Source organism: Leopardus geoffroyi, chromosome A2 (genome assembly GCF_018350155.1).
Source record: "Leopardus geoffroyi isolate Oge1 chromosome A2, O.geoffroyi_Oge1_pat1.0, whole genome shotgun sequence".
Lineage (NCBI taxonomy): Eukaryota > Metazoa > Chordata > Mammalia > Carnivora > Felidae > Leopardus > Leopardus geoffroyi.
Window position 1 is genome coordinate 104,418,987 of NC_059331.1, and position 15,909 is coordinate 104,434,895.

Here is a 15,909-nt window from a genome sequence, read left to right on the forward strand (position 1 = left end):
CCATCCCTTCCTCACCACTACCACCATGCCCAACCCCTGTCAACCACTGAACTTTTCACTGTCTCCATAGTTTTGCTTTTTCCAGAATGTCACACAGTCAGAATCATAGAGTGTATATATAGCATTTTCATGTTGGCGTCTTTCATTTAGTAATATGTATTTAAGGCTCTTCCTGTCTTTTCATGGTTTGATGTATCATTTCTTTCTAGTGCTGAATAATATTCAACTGCCTAGATGTAATAGTTTATTTATCCATTTCCCTATTAAACGACATTTTGGTTGCTTCCAAGTTTTGGCAATTATGAATAAAGCTGCTATAAAGACTCATGTTTAGTTTTTGTGTAGGGCACACATTTTCAACTCCTTTGGGTAAATACCAAAGATCATGTTTAGTTTTGTAACTAAACTGTTTTCCCAAGTTGAACCATTTTTTCTGGGCTCTCTATACTGTTCCATTAATCTACTTGTCTATTCTTTTGCCAGTACCAACAATGCCTTGATTACTGTAGCTTTGTAGTAAGTCTTGAAGTTGGGTATTGTCGGTCTTCCAACTTTGTTCTCCTTCAATATTGTGTTGGCCATTCTGAATCTTTTGCTTCTCCATATAAAATTTAGAATCCTTTTGTTGATATAGACAAAATAACCTACCAAGAATTGGATCTATATTGAATCTATAGATCAAGTTGGGAACAACTGGCATCTTGAAATTATTGTTTTCCTATCCATGAACATGGAACATCTCGTCATTTATTTAGTTACTTTATTTCTTTCATCAGTATTTATAGATTTTCTCATATAAATATTATATATATTTTGTCAGATTTATATCTAAACATTTCTCTTGTTTTGGATGCTGATGTAAATGGTATTGTGTTTTTAATTTTGAATTCCATTTGTTTATTGCTGGTATACAGGAAACGTATTGACTTTTTTTTTTTTTATTTTTTTTTTTCAACGTTTATTTATTTTTGGGACAGAGAGAGACAGAGCATGAACGGGGGAGGGGCAGAGAGAGAGAGGGAGACACAGAATCGGAAACAGGCTCCAGGCTCTGAGCCATCAGCCCAGAGCCCGACGCGGGGCTCGAACTCACGGACCGCGAGATCGTGACCTGGCTGAAGTCGGACGCTCAACCGACTGCGCCACCCAGGCGCCCCACGTATTGACTTTTTTAATGCTTTATGTTTACTTACTTTTTGTAGTAATCTCTGCACCCAGTGTGAGACTCAAATTTGTAAGCCCAAAATCAAGAGTCATATGCTTTTTTGACTGAGTAAGCCAGGTACCCCAAATGATTGACCTTTGTATATTAACCTTGTATCCTACAACCTTGCTATAGTCATTTATCAGTTCCAGACTTTTTTGGTAGATTCTTTCAGATTTCCTACATAGGTGATCATGTCATCTGTGAACAAAGACAATGTATTTATTTCTTCCTTCCCAATTGTTATGTTACTTTCCTTTTATCATCTTATTGGTTTAAAGTTTATTTACTTATTTTAAAAGAGAGACAGCATGCAAGCAAGGGAGGGGCAGAAAGAGAGAGGAGACAGAGACGCTCAAGCAGGCTCTTCAGCAATGGCACAGAGCCCAAAGTGGGGCTTGAACTCGCAAATAGTGAGATCATGACCTGAGGTGAAACCGAGTTGGATACTTAATTGAATGAACCACCCAGGCACCCTGTCTTACTGCGTTAGCTAGGACTTCCAGGGTGATGTTGAAAATGAGTGGTAAGAAGCCATCCTTGCCTTGTTCCTGATCTTAACAGGAAAGTTTTCTCATTGTTAAGTGTGATGTTAGCTACAGGTTTTTTGCAACAAATTTTATCAAGTTGAGGGAATTTCCCTGTAGCCTAGATATTTAGAGTTTATCATGAAGTTTTTACCAAGGGGTTTTGTCAAATACTTTTTTTGCCTCTACTGATAGAGTTATGCAATTTTTCTTTTTTTGGTTTAACGTTTATTTAGTTTTGAGAGAAAAACAGAGCGTGAGCAGGGGAGGGGCAGAGAGAGAAGGAGACACAGAATATGAAGCAGGCTCCAGACTCTGAGCTGTCAGCACAGTGCCTGATGTGGGGTTTGAACCCATAAACCTTGAGATCATGCTTGACCTGAGCCGCAGCCAGACAACTTAACCAACTTACCTACCCAGGCACCCCTGCAATTTGTCTTTACTAGCCTCTTGATGTGATTGTGTGGATTACATTAACTGATTTTCAAATGTTGCTCCAGACTTGCATACTTGGGATATTTCCCACTTGGTATAATTATTTTATGCATTGTTGCATTCATTTTGCTAATATTTTTTGAAGATTTTTATACCTAAGTTCATGAGAAATATTGCTCTGTAGTTATCTTGTAATGTCTTTTTTCTGGTTTTGCTATTAGGGTAATTCTGGTCTCAAAGAAGGAGTCAGGAACTATTCCCTCTGTTTCTATCCTCTGAAAGACAGTGTAGAGAATTGGTATAATTCTTCCCTAAATGGTGAAATCCACCACCATTAAACATTTAGGTCTGGTGCTTTCTGCTTTTGATGGTTTTTCATTATTGACTCAATTTCTTTTATTGATATAGGCCTATTAGGATTGTCTATTTCTTCCCATATGAGTTTTGACAAACTGCATTGCTCAAGTAACTGGTCTATTTCATCTAAATTATCAAATTCATGGATTGCTCATAGTATTCTTTTATATCCTTTTAAAGTCTCTGAGATATGTCGTAATGGTCCCTCTTTCATTTCTGATGTCACTAATTTGTGTCTTCTCTCTCTCTCTCTCTCTCTTTTTTTTTTTTTTTTCAGCTGCCTTGGCTAGAGGCTTCTCAATTCTATTGATCTTTTCAAAGAAACGGCTTTTGGTTTCATTGATTTCCTGTTTTCATTATCACTGACTTCTGTTCAAATTCTTATTGTTCTTTTTACTACTGCTTACTTTGGATTTAATTTTCTCTTCTTTTTCTAGTTTCCTAAGGTGGAAATTTAGATTACTAAAATATTTCTTCTTTTCTAGTATGTTCATTCAGTGGTATAAATTTCCCTTAATAATGCTTTCACGACATCCCAAAAATGTTGATTCACTGTATTTTCATTTTCAGTAGTTGAAAATATTTTTAAATTTTGTTGAGATTTCTTCTTTCACTCATATGTTATTTAGAAGTGTATTGTTTAGGGGCACTTGGGTGGCTCAATCAGTTAAGTGACCAGCTTATGATCTTGGCTCAAATCATGATCTCACAATTGAGATCAAGCCCCATGTTGGACTCTGGGCTGGCAGTGTGGGGCTTGCTTGGGATTCTCTCCCTCCCTCACTTATGTCCTTTCTCTCTCAAAATAAGTAAATAAACTTTAAAAAATAGAAGTGTATTGTTTACTCTCCATTTAGTTGGGTATTTTCTCATTTTCTGTTACTAATTTCTAGTTTCATTGTGGTCTCGGTGCAGACAGTGCATGATTTCTATTCTTTTAAATTTGTTAAGGTGTGTTTTATGTTATAAAATGTGGTCTGTCTTGTTGCATGTTCTGTGTAAGCTTGAAAAATATATGTATTCTGCTGTTGCTGGATGAAGTATTATGCAGATGTCAATTATATTCCATTGATTGATAGTGTTATTGAGTTCAACTATATCCTTACTGATTTTCTGCCTGCTGGACCTGTCCATATCTGACAGAGAGGTGTTGAAGTCTCCAACTATGATGATTCATCTATATCTCCTTGAAGTTCTATCACTTTTTGCCTCATATAGTTTGACGCTCTATTGTTAGGTGCATACACATGAAGGATTATTATGTCTTCTTGTAGATTTGACCCCTTTATCATTATGTAACATTCCTCTTTATCCCTGATAACCTTCTTTGCTTTGATATCTACTCTTTCTGAAGTTATTATAGCTACTCCTGTTCTCTTTTGATTAGTGTTAGCATGGTGTGCTTTTATCCATCCATTTACTTTTAATCTATATGTCTTTCTATACACAACATATAGCCAGATCTTGTTTTTTGATCCATTCCAACAATCTCTTTAATTGGTACATATAGATCATTGTCATTCAAGGTGATTATTGATATAATTGGAATAATGTATTACATATTTGCCACTGTTCTCTGTTTGTTGCCTTTGTTCTTTGTTCCCATTTTTGTCTCTTACTCTTTTTCTGCCTTTTGTGGTTTTCACTGAGCATTCTATGTGAATCCCTCTACTCTCCTTTTTTAACATATTTGTTTCTCTTTCAGGATTTTTTTCTTTAAATATGATTTTCTATAGTTTGAAAATAATAAGTTGGTTTTTTTTGTTATTTTGTTTTGTTTTGGAATTTATCTGCTTGGTGTTCTCAAGTTTCTTGGATCTGTGGTCTGCTTTCTGACCTTAATTTTAGCAAACTGTCAATCATTATTGTTTAAAATATTCCTTTGTCCCTTTCCTTCTTCTCCTTCTTATGTTTCCATTATATGTATGTTACACCTTTGATAGTCGTCCCACAGTCCTTGGATGTTGTTAATTTTTTCCAGTCTTGTTTTTCAGTTTTTAAGGATTCTACTGATATATTCCTTTGCTCAGAGTTTTTTTTCTCAATCATATCCAGTCTATATAGAGACCATCAAAGGCATTCTTCATTTCTGTTACAGTGTTTTGCTCTCTTGCATTTCTTTTTGGTCTTTTGGCTAGACAGGAACTAAACTCAAGTTATATATTACTCCAAATCCCATACTCTTTTTCCTACATGATTCAAAATTTTTAATTAAAAAAATAAAAAAAAACTTAGTATCTCCCCAAAAATTAAAAAAAAAAAAACAACACTTGATCAAAGAATAGCAGTTTTCATATTTGTGTAAAAATCTAAAACCATTTTAGAGACTTAATTTTGCTCAACTCCATGGGATGTCATTTGTACCACAGTCCACATGAAAAGGCCATCTCAGGAGTTATTCAGTATGATGATCTTGTCCCATATCCTTTCCCCTCCCCAATTGCTCACTTCCTACATTGCAGCTACCTTCCAGCTGCCAAAAAGCCAGAGAAAAAGTAAGTACTAGGAAATGGCTTAATGAAAGTATGAGATTTCTATTAGTCACTTTTTTCTAGTTTATTATTCTACCATAAAATATAAGAAGAAAATGAACAAAACTTCTATTTGAACCCACTCAGTGGTGTGTGGGAACCAGTTCACATCGGTTCCTAAGAGCTGAATGTTCTCATCTTTTCCCAACCTGTGATCAGTAACACCAACATTGTACCTTGAACCCTGCCATGGTGGGTGTATTATTTTTCTATTATTGTTACAACAAATTACCATGGATTCAATGGTTTAAAACAACACAAATTTAATATTTTAGTTATGTAGGTTAGAAGTCTGTCATAGGTCTCATTGGGCTGAATTTCTTTCTGGATGCTCTAAGAAAATCAGTTTCCTCAGATTTTTCAGATTCTAGCGGCCTCCTACATTCCTGGGCTTATGGCCCCTTTTTCCATTTGTAAAGCCAGGAACATTGCATTTCTTTGATTGTTATTTTGTAGTCACACTTCCCTGTGACTTTCTTCTTCAGCCTCCCTCTTCTACTTTTAAGGACTCTTCTGATTATACAGAGTCCTGGATAATCCAAGATAAACATCCCTATTTTAAAGTCAGTTGATTAGCAATATCAATTTCATTTGCAAACTTACTTTTCCTTTGCCATGTAACTTAACACATCCTTAGGTTCCAGGCATTAGGACGTGGACTACTTTGAGGGGAAAGGCATTAATCTGCCAGTAACAGGAACCAGCAAAAATTGCTAAAAATCAGGATTCTTTGTCCCAGAGAGCTGATTGTTAAGCACTTACCAGCACACCATTGCTACAAGAAATCATGAGGGAACATCAGACAAAATCCTTATAAGAATTACAGGATTAAAGCAATTTACAGAAATCTAACAAAGTTGCTTTGTAACTTAAGAAGTTTATTTATTTATTTTTTTTATTGTTTATTTATTTTTGGGACAGAGAGAGACAGAGCATGAACGGGGGAGGGGCAGAGAGAGAGGGAGACACAGAATCGGAAACAGGCTCCAGGCTCTGAGCCATCAGCCCAGAGCCCAACGCGGGGCTCGAACTCACGGACCGCGAGATCGTGACCCGGCTGAAGTCGGACGCCCAACCGACTGCGCCACCCAGGTGCCCCGAGAAGTTTAAATACACTAGATAAATGGGAAGGATAAATTACTCTTTGAACAGTTTAAAACAAATTAAGTGTGCAAAGTATCTTCACTTAGTATGAATTAATATGGAGTCTGAAAATCTTATGCAGTATTAGCTCCTTTCTGGTTAGGAACAGACAGGAAAACAATATTATAAAGTACATAAGCTGTTGCCTTTTAAGATTTAAACACACACACACACACACACCAGCAAGGCTTAAGGATTTTTTCCAGATGCTATTTGCCATTCATATAGCATCAAAGAATTCTTTCAGTATCGGGCATGAAGTAACTCAGTATCATTTTCAACCTAGAAGAGATGACCTGCATATCAAGATTTTAATTCACTGAGTCATAATGCAAACCAGAGAGGGTGGAACATTATCATGGCACGCTATGTGGGTAGGCACTGCTTTAACAAACTTAGTGAAAGACATAAATCACACCACTTCTTAAGGCTTAAAGCTCTGGTACAAAAGGTAGTCCACCTTGTTCAGATGTTGAAATCAAAGATATTTACAATACAGGATCATCTGATCAGATTGGTGGTAACTGGATAAGCTTTTACTAAATAGTATTTTTCTTTAAGTTTTATATAACACGGCTTTTAAGAAGTTTCACATTAAAGTTTCTGATGGAAGGAAAGGAAGAAATAAACTCCAGGGTTTATAATTACAATAGCTAATAAGTAATGTTTATTCTGCTAGGAAATATACTATGCTTCTTCCATATAATAGCTTATTTAAATCTGAAGACAACCCTATGACACCGTTCTAGAGGGTTCTGAGAATGAATTCCGAAATCAAATTCCGTGGATTCAAATCATGGCTCCATCACTTCCTAATCATGTTTGACCTTGGGCATATTTTCATGCTTTCGTTTCCTAATTTGTCAAAAAAAAAAAAAAAAAAAAAAAGGTGGGGGAGGAGTAATAAGTCTGCCATACAATGTTGTAACTAGTAATAAATGAATACATGTAAGGAGCTTAGTGTGGTTCCTAGCTGAAAAATGTCTATTACTGTTATTAGTTTCATTCTGTTATAAAATGCCCTCTTATAACCCTCTCTTGTTTTTTTCATTACCTTTTGCATAACCAAGGGCAGTAGAGATTCCCTCCAAAAATGAATTCTACCAACCACCCCAGAGGAAAGGGACAAACTTACAATGGGAAATGTTGAAGTGTAGTAAATGTACATATAATTTATATATATAATAAATGTTTTCCATTATTTGATTTGAAATTTAAACTTCAAATTAGTGTATATGGTTTGTTTTACTGAACAGTAACTGTTATTTGTCAAAATGGGGTTCTGAATGCCACACTTGAGCATTTTTGAGAAAGCAGTTACAAATAGCATCTAACGTATTCTCTACACCATGAAAAAAAAAAGCCTTAGATATATATTTTCTGTGAATTATTTTAACTGTGCTTTTATAATTAGAAAGAAAAAATGGATAGTTTTGGTAATGATGACTATGGTATCGGGGACTTAAGGACTTTTTTTTTTTTTTTAAATAAAGGACCTATTTGGTTTTATTTGTGCCTGTACTTCTTTTCCTTTCTTCATCTTGATATCTTGATTGCAGTGTTGTGAAAGAAAATAACCTTCAAATTCCAGAATAGGAGATGCTGTTTTAGTACAAGCATAATGCTCCAGTTGGAAATTTTAAAAACCTATTAAAAATTATCAACTGGGGAAAAAAATTATAAACTGGGGGTGATGATGACGGAGCACAGTTCGGAGTGCTTTTGTTAAAAGGTGTTTTGCCATCCCTAATTCTGATTCTCTGACTCCATTGAGTCACTTGTGTCCACTTAAGACTAGACACTCTGTTCTGGATGCTTAATCAACTGACCCTTTATGTATCCATTTACCAAGTATTTATTGAACACCAACTATGTGCTAAGTGCCACCATAAGGTGTTATGGATATAACAAAATGGACAAAAACACTTGTCCTGATGGAGCTTAAATTTTAGTGAGGGGAGAGATTTCAAACAAAATAAGTAAGCCAATTACATATTTAGATGGTCATAAATATAGGAAGAGATACAAAGTGATGAGGGTGGAAGCAGGGTGCAAAATTTTGGACAGAGGCTTCATTGTATCACTGGAGAAAGACTAGAAAAAGTGAGAGAGCAAGCCTTGCCACTATTTGGGGAAGATAATTCTAAACCAGAGGTCAGATCCCTGTGCCAAGAATATGCATGATATGAAGATCAAAGAAATCCATTTGGTGGTGTGTGAGTAGAGAACAACAGAAAGAGGAGTCAGATTGAGATATCTAGCGTTTGAATAAAATGGGAAAATGTTGGTGGGCTTTGAGCAAAGGATTGTCATATTCTGACTTACATATTAAAGATCACTTAGGCTGCTGTGTTGAGAACTAGAGAGGGAAACTAGTTGAAATGTTATTTTAGTAATTGAAATTAGCTGACAACGGCTTAGGATCAGGGTGATAGGGGAGAACTGTTGAAAACAGTGAAATTCTGGGTATATTTTGAAGGTAGAACAAACATGACGATATATTAGGGTATTCAAAAAAGTTAAGACTCCAAGGATTCTGGTCTCAACTATAAGAATGGTGTTCCTATAAACTGATATGATTAAAGAGTTATGCTAAAGATTGTAGATGTGGAGTCTGAGAGGTTCACAAATTCAGAACTGACGTTAAATTTAAAATGCCTATTAGACATCCACATGGAGAAGTTGAGTGAATATATAGGTATATCCATATAGAATACGTGTATGTGTATATACATATACATACACATACATATACATACACAAACATACACATACACATGGAAAAACATCTGGGCTGAAAAATTACCTTGGACATCCACAGCACTGTATTTGAAAATGAGACTGGATGAAGATTACAGATAGGGAAAAGGTCCTAAGTGTTTTTCCTTTGGAGCAATCCCATATTAAAGGTCACAAAGATGAAAGTGTACCACTAAGAAACCGAGTAGTCTTCACAATAAAGACTGCCATGGTAAAAATCATTAACAACTGCACATACTTCGACATCTGTCAGTAACAGAAATCCAGATGTTTCCACTTTGCCAATGCCAAAGACACTTGAATACTCTTCCCAATCTACCTTTGCATAATATCCACTTTCAGTTGTTAAATATACTCTAGTGAAGTTACCAAGGGCCTATACAAAAAGTAAAAAGTGTTTGAACAGTTTAAGGTCTTCTTTACAAATTATAAACAGATGGAAACTCAAGAAATTCCTTAAATTCTAAGTTTATTTCCTATACCCTAGTTATAAAGTTGAAAGCAGATTTTCAGCATTAAAAAGTGACACATATCAAGTTTCAGGTATTTATTAGTCAGTGTAAACCCCAACACAATACATCAACATGACTTCGTGCATTCGGAGGGGAAATATTTCCTGGATAAGTGGAAAATTGTGCGGATGGCTTCTGGAAGACCTTCATTCTAAGCAGCTTTATAGTGAAACATTTCATTTAGAAGTCTGGGCCTTCTTTCTTCAGTTTGCTGTAATCTACATTCACTGAGTAGAACTTGGAAAAGAAAAAAGATATTTTAGATGATCTATCAAATACACAGAGATGGTACAGAAGTTTTAGAATTATTTTTATTCAGCTTTCTATAGTTAACAACAATTACAGACATGAATTTTTATTACAGATATTTAACAATATAAAAGTCATCCAAAGAAAGACACTGAAATTCCAGTCCTTTAAGGATTTTGGTAAGGTAAAAATATTCAATCTACCTCAAAAGAACAGTGTTAGTATGTTCCCTTAATTTCTTAAGCCAGATTGCACCAAAATCTGACCATCTGACCACTTCTGGCACGAAAGTTCTTAAATAATACTGTATTTTTGTTTCAAAACCATATTGTACTTAAATAATACATATTTGGAAGCCTGTAATTTCCAAAAATTTCCTTATATTCAACTGAAATTAATTTTAGAAATAAATCTATGATTGCTTCAGAAAAAAACTGCCTCTCCAATAACTTTTTTTTTAAATGATTTGTATTTTAAACATCTCTAGAGTGTCTACTGAGAAAACATTAGGATATAAACATAAGCTCAAAGAAGGCTATAATCTTGGGTTTACTCATTCCTGTGCTAGAGAACACTGACGAGGTTGTGTTATAATTACTTGGAGACCACATTATTTAACTCCAAAAGAACTAAAAGTGCAGAATCATCAACACTTTCTTCAGGGTTTTTAAGCAGCTCATAAATTTGTATCTATTATTTCTTCAAACCCTTTTCTTTATTTTTCCAAACATACCCTAACTTCCTGATTTCTAACTGAAAAATTCTTATTTTACTTAAGTTTTTTAAAAAAGAAAAACTCTCAGGTTGTAAAGCTTATCCTTGAGATATACACAAAGTTGTATAGACAGCTAAGTGCAAATAACCCAGAGCAATAATCTTTGTTCTGACAGTATTCTTATGAAGTAAATGAATCTAAAGGAGATTTTTTTAAAAGAAACTAATTGTGTGCTATCCTTAACATTGTTGACAAAATTAGAAAGAATACTATAAAAGAACTACAAGCTATACATAAAGAAAATAAACACTGATTGGGTTCTTCTAATGGATGCCAGACACCGGGCACAATGCTTTACGTTTATTTTAACTATCACGGCCTTACTCATTCTTACTTTACGAAAGACGCAATTGAAGATCAAGTTATAGGACTCCCCAGTGAATGAGAAGCAGGATCAAACCCCTATACTCATGCAATGTGGAAAGGTCATAATATCTTTGCCAATTTTCTCAAAACTAGTAGGCTTCTGATGTATTTGCTTTTTTGCTTCCATGTGTCAGCATCAAAATTCTCTGTTGAAGTAACGAGTTAATTTTCAAAACTGTTTTAGTTTTCAGCTTCCATGTCCCCATTCCTTTTCTCCATTTAATGGTGACTACCTTGAAGGTCTCTGGAACAATAACTGGGAAGGCACAACATATTCTGATCATGGCTTGGGGCATTTAATCAAGTGAGAAGTGTTGCTGGGTCTTTAATGATTAAATACTATTTGAGTCGTCGTGTTTGTCTACATTTGGCTAGATTTGCAAAGGAGCAACAAATAACCCCCAAAACTTAGTGGTTTACAACAACAAAGGTTTACGTTTCACTCGCATTATATGCCATCTGTAAGCTGACTGCTTCATGTTCTCTTCATGCAATTCTGGGCTGAATGAATAACTCTTACATGTCCATTTTAGTCGCAGGTCAGATGACAAAGAACAATGGGGGAACCACACACTGGTTCAAAGATGGGAGATATCATGTCCCCTCACTGATGATTTTCCAGTCATGAGGCTAAACCTGATGTTAATAGACAAAACACACACACACACACACACACACACACACAAAAAAAAACCCGAACCCCAATTTTCTTAGGTGAGTAGTGAATGATAAAGAAAATAATCTAGTTTACTTCACTGTTTGCCTTTAGAAGCAGTAGCAGGCTTCATTCACTCTGGGCTTATTTTCCGGACTTTGTTCCCTTTTATTTCTGCTTGCAAATTGCCCAATTCTTCTACAAGTTCATCTCTTGGCAAATACAACCAGTCTACTAACATCCTACTTTCCAAAATCTTTTTCTATAACAAACTTCTTTAGACGCAGTCTATCTTCCAAGTTACAGCAGGTTATACTTTATCAGATATTCTGCCATTACATAATGATTCGTCTTTCCAGACTTGAAATAAGTGTCATGGCTACTCAGCCCATTCATGCCAAACAAATTAGATTTTTGTTACAGCAACATTCTATTTCCAACTCACATGTCCTTATACTGACATGTGTTATCATGTTCCAGGGAACTGGTAATTTGCCTTCATTATCATAATCACTTTAAGAGCTTTTTGAACTACACCTACCCAGAGACTCTAATACACAATTTGGTAGAAGGATCAAGGAAAGTGCATGTGGTGAATTATACACTTTAAATAGTTAAGTTGCATGGAATGTGAATTATACCCTAATAAAGCTGCCCTTGGTTTTAACATTTCCAGAGTTAGTCTTTGTACGCAAAGTTTTGACACATAAGGAAGGTTATATTTAGAGAATAAATGGTCTCAGATTTGTGGCAACACAGATGGACCTTAAGAGCATTATACTAAGTAAGATAAGTCACCAGGGAAAGATAAATAAGGCATGATATCATTTACGTGTGGAATCTAAAAAAGCTACACATGTAAAAGTAGTAGAATGGTGGTTACCAGGAGCCAGGGATGGGGGAATTGGGAGAGGTTGTTTAAGAGTACAAACTTGCAACTGGTAAATAAATCCTAGAGATCGAATACACAACACAGTAATTATAGTCAACAATATTGCATTATAAACTTCAAAGCTGCTAAGAGACTAGGTCTTAATTGTTCTACACACACACAATAGTAACTATGTGACATGATAAAAGTAGTAGCTAATGCTACTATAGTAATCATATTGCAATATAAAATTTATCAAACCAACACCTTCTATACTTTAAGCTTACATAATTTTATATGCCAATATCTCAACAGAATAAATAAAGTCTCAGTCAATGAATTCATTCTGTGAAAGAGTAGTTCCACAAATTACTTTTTGGAAAGACGTTAAAAAGTTTAGTTAGAAGATTGATGGTAACATTTAAGTTTCAACCAATTTCATTTCTTCCTAATCACCCTCACCTGAAATATTTCAACCATACCAACAAGAAAAAACAGCCAACCAAACCATCCACTGGAATAGTGCTACTCAAAGTGTGGTCCATGGACCAGCAGCATCAACATCACCTGAAACCTTGTTAGAAATGCAAATTCTTAGTCTCCACAACAGACCAACTAAATAAGAATCTCTGGGCGTGGAGCTGAATATGTGTTTTAACCACCTCTCCAGTTGAGGCCCATGTACATTGAAGTTTGAAAACACTGCACTAGACTATTCAAGATCTAAGAAAATGGTATGTGATAGCTCTATCACCTCTTTTGCCCATAAAATCAGTAGAATGAAAACATTATCTTAACTTCACATCCAGAGTCTAAGGTCTGTGAATAAAAAAATCCTTAGAAAAAAATATCTGCTAGGGAAATACACCATTTTAATTTCACAAAACAATCTAGCACTTCCTCAAAGTTCATTATAATGGAATTTTACATGTATATCCAATTTCAAAAAAAAAACACTACTACATGAGAAAACTTATTAAAATACACTTCCTAGCAATTCTGAAACAATTTTATAGCTTACCTTGTATTGATCATTGGGACCCAATTTGTTCCAGGGTTCTGGGTTATTCTTCCTATCCCAACTAAAAGAAACAAACATTATTAACTACTATAGTAATAAAACACTATTTAAAATAGTTCTCTATTTCCTAAGAAGCTAATATTTTGAATAGATCTCATTTTCTATTAGATTGAGTATGATGTTGTTTTCAGTAGAGTTGAAACAGAGACAGACTCTATTTAGCAATCCCATGTAGTTAATTAGAAAAAAGAGTTGAACAGAGAGCCTCCTGGGCAGTGTATTTGTCCCTATCCCTCTCACAGGAACACTTTAAACTTCGTTTTTGGGATGCCTAGGTGGCTCAGTCTGTTAAGCGCTGACTTCAGCTCAGGTCATGATCTCGTGGTCTGTAGGTTCAAGCACGGCATCCAGCTTTGTGCTGACAGCTCAGAGCCTGGAACCTGCTTCTCATTCTGCCTCTCTCTCTGCTCCCTCTTCTGCTCATTCTCTCTCAAAAATAAATAAAAACATTAAAAACTGTAAAGAAAATTAATTTGGCTTTCCCTAAGTGATATATAGAAAAGTACAGAATAACAATACATCAATCTTTTTGTTGCATGTTGGTTCTTTAACTTCAAAAGGAAACATTCCTTATTGAGGAAAAGCAGACAAAAAACATTTACATGCATCAGCAACTCTGATTAAGTATTTTATAAAAATAGTTATCTCAATTCTCACAAAAATTCTCCAAATAATTAGCAGTTTACTCTACGGATGACAAAATTGAGACTTAAAGACATTTAGACAATTTTATGACCCAGGAAAAGAAAATGACAACAGGATTTGAACTTCCTATAGAAGCCTATAAAACAGGGTCTTTCTACTACTTGATTTTGCCTCCCTAAAGACTGTGGCTCCCAAACCAGCTTAATAAACCATCAAAGTTCCACTGAACGTTTTTAAGCACTTACCTGACATCTGGATTGAACAATGCCAGGCGCAAGACATATAGTGCTGCTCCAGTACCTCCAGCTCCAATAAATATGAAGAGGGGGATCAACTAGAACCAAACACAAAATAGGCAAGAATTAATGGCCAGCTTCAAATACCTAGATACTGATAAAAGAAAGGCTAGAGTTAATTCCTACACAATGATTCTCAGGTCTCAAAATGGTATTTTTCTACCTTGTTTTAAAATTTTAATAAAGGTAGACCTTAAATTGAGGTACGATTTCTCTTAACTGTGTTCAAAAGAAAGAAATGTAATTTCCAAAAGACGTGAAGAGGGTTCTGGTTTAATGTGGAAAAAAATTAGATTCAAATTTTTAAATTTCCAGGAACATATGTCAAGTCTTCTCCACCTCTCTTAATATTTATACACGTTCTCATTCAATTTCCCAGCTTCCTTTATCTCGAGGCTTGTAAAACAACTTCTTGGCCTGCCTTGATACAGGGGTTACGAAAAACATAAGTTCTGTGAAATAAATAGACCAAATATAAACATACCTATGACAAACATCGGTTACAGGCATAAATTTCTGAAGACATATTACCACCATGCTTAATTCGTAGTTAGGTAATGGGTTTAAGATAAAGACTGAGTAACTGGGTTTTAGGACCAAAGCACGTTGATGTGCTGCGGAAAAAATTACACAAAAAAGAACAACTCTGATTCACCTCTGCGCTACCAAGCTCCCCCAAAATCTCAAGACGTCAAGCAAACCAAGAAGTCCAAGATTACAGACATTTGTATTTGCTACAAGGCCTGGTGGTGCAGTGCCGTAAGAGGTCTTTAAGAGACAGCATAACAAACAGGAAACCTGACCTGATCTCTAACCCACACGACGCACCACTACCCCGGGGTCGGACCAACTTACAAGAAGGTGCAACCACCCGACTGTTCCAACATTCACTGGCTTATTTTCCTCCAAGGTATCCCTCACCTTCCGCCTGCCAGCCCAAACCCCTCAATGCATGGCGTGGAAGGTCAGAACTCAAGGGCTTGGGACAACTAAGAGAATATCACAAGTGAGCCAAGGTCCAGACCCGAAGAACGGTTAGTAATTGTGAATGAGGAAGTCCCCAGGTAACCGAGGCAGTCGCAGCTGGACACAGAATGGACACGTAAAAACACTGCAAAACGGGTCAAGAACTTACGCTCGGATGCTTCTTGGCCTGACCGAAGATCTGGCGTAACATGGCTGCAGCAGAGGCCTCGGCTCCGGGAGAAGAAAAGATCAAAACTGCAAGGCCCGGCACTAAGCAGTCCCTACACCAAGCATGAACGGACGTCCAAAGTCACCCAGAACCTCCTACCTAAGGACCCCTGGCTCGGAGGACGGCTTGCGGCAAGAGCGCCCGGATGCAGCTGTCCTTAATAGTGCCTGCTTTGATCCAGCACCTCAAGCATCCGCACTGACCTGAAAAGACCCTTAGCGTTCCAGTCCCAAGCGCAACAGTCTCGTTCCTGTCGTATATATGCTTCTAGCCGGTAAAATTTTGCGTCGAAACTAGAACACTTTGA

The 15,909-nt window shown here is 36.1% G+C and overlaps 1 protein-coding gene across 1 annotated transcript; it reads right to left on the reverse strand.

Annotated features, from left to right (window-relative positions):
• Positions 1-9,489: 9,489 nt before the first annotated feature.
• Positions 9,490-15,702, reverse strand: NDUFA4 (NDUFA4 mitochondrial complex associated). Its single transcript, XM_045494918.1, has 4 exons — positions 15,543-15,702; positions 14,357-14,445; positions 13,407-13,467; positions 9,490-9,706 (listed from the first exon to the last, which is right to left on the reverse strand). The coding sequence occupies exons 1-4, from the start codon at positions 15,582-15,584 to the stop codon at positions 9,650-9,652; spliced, it is 249 nt and encodes an 82-aa protein (XP_045350874.1). The 5' UTR covers positions 15,585-15,702; the 3' UTR covers positions 9,490-9,649.
• Between the last annotated feature and the right edge of the window lie 207 nt (positions 15,703-15,909).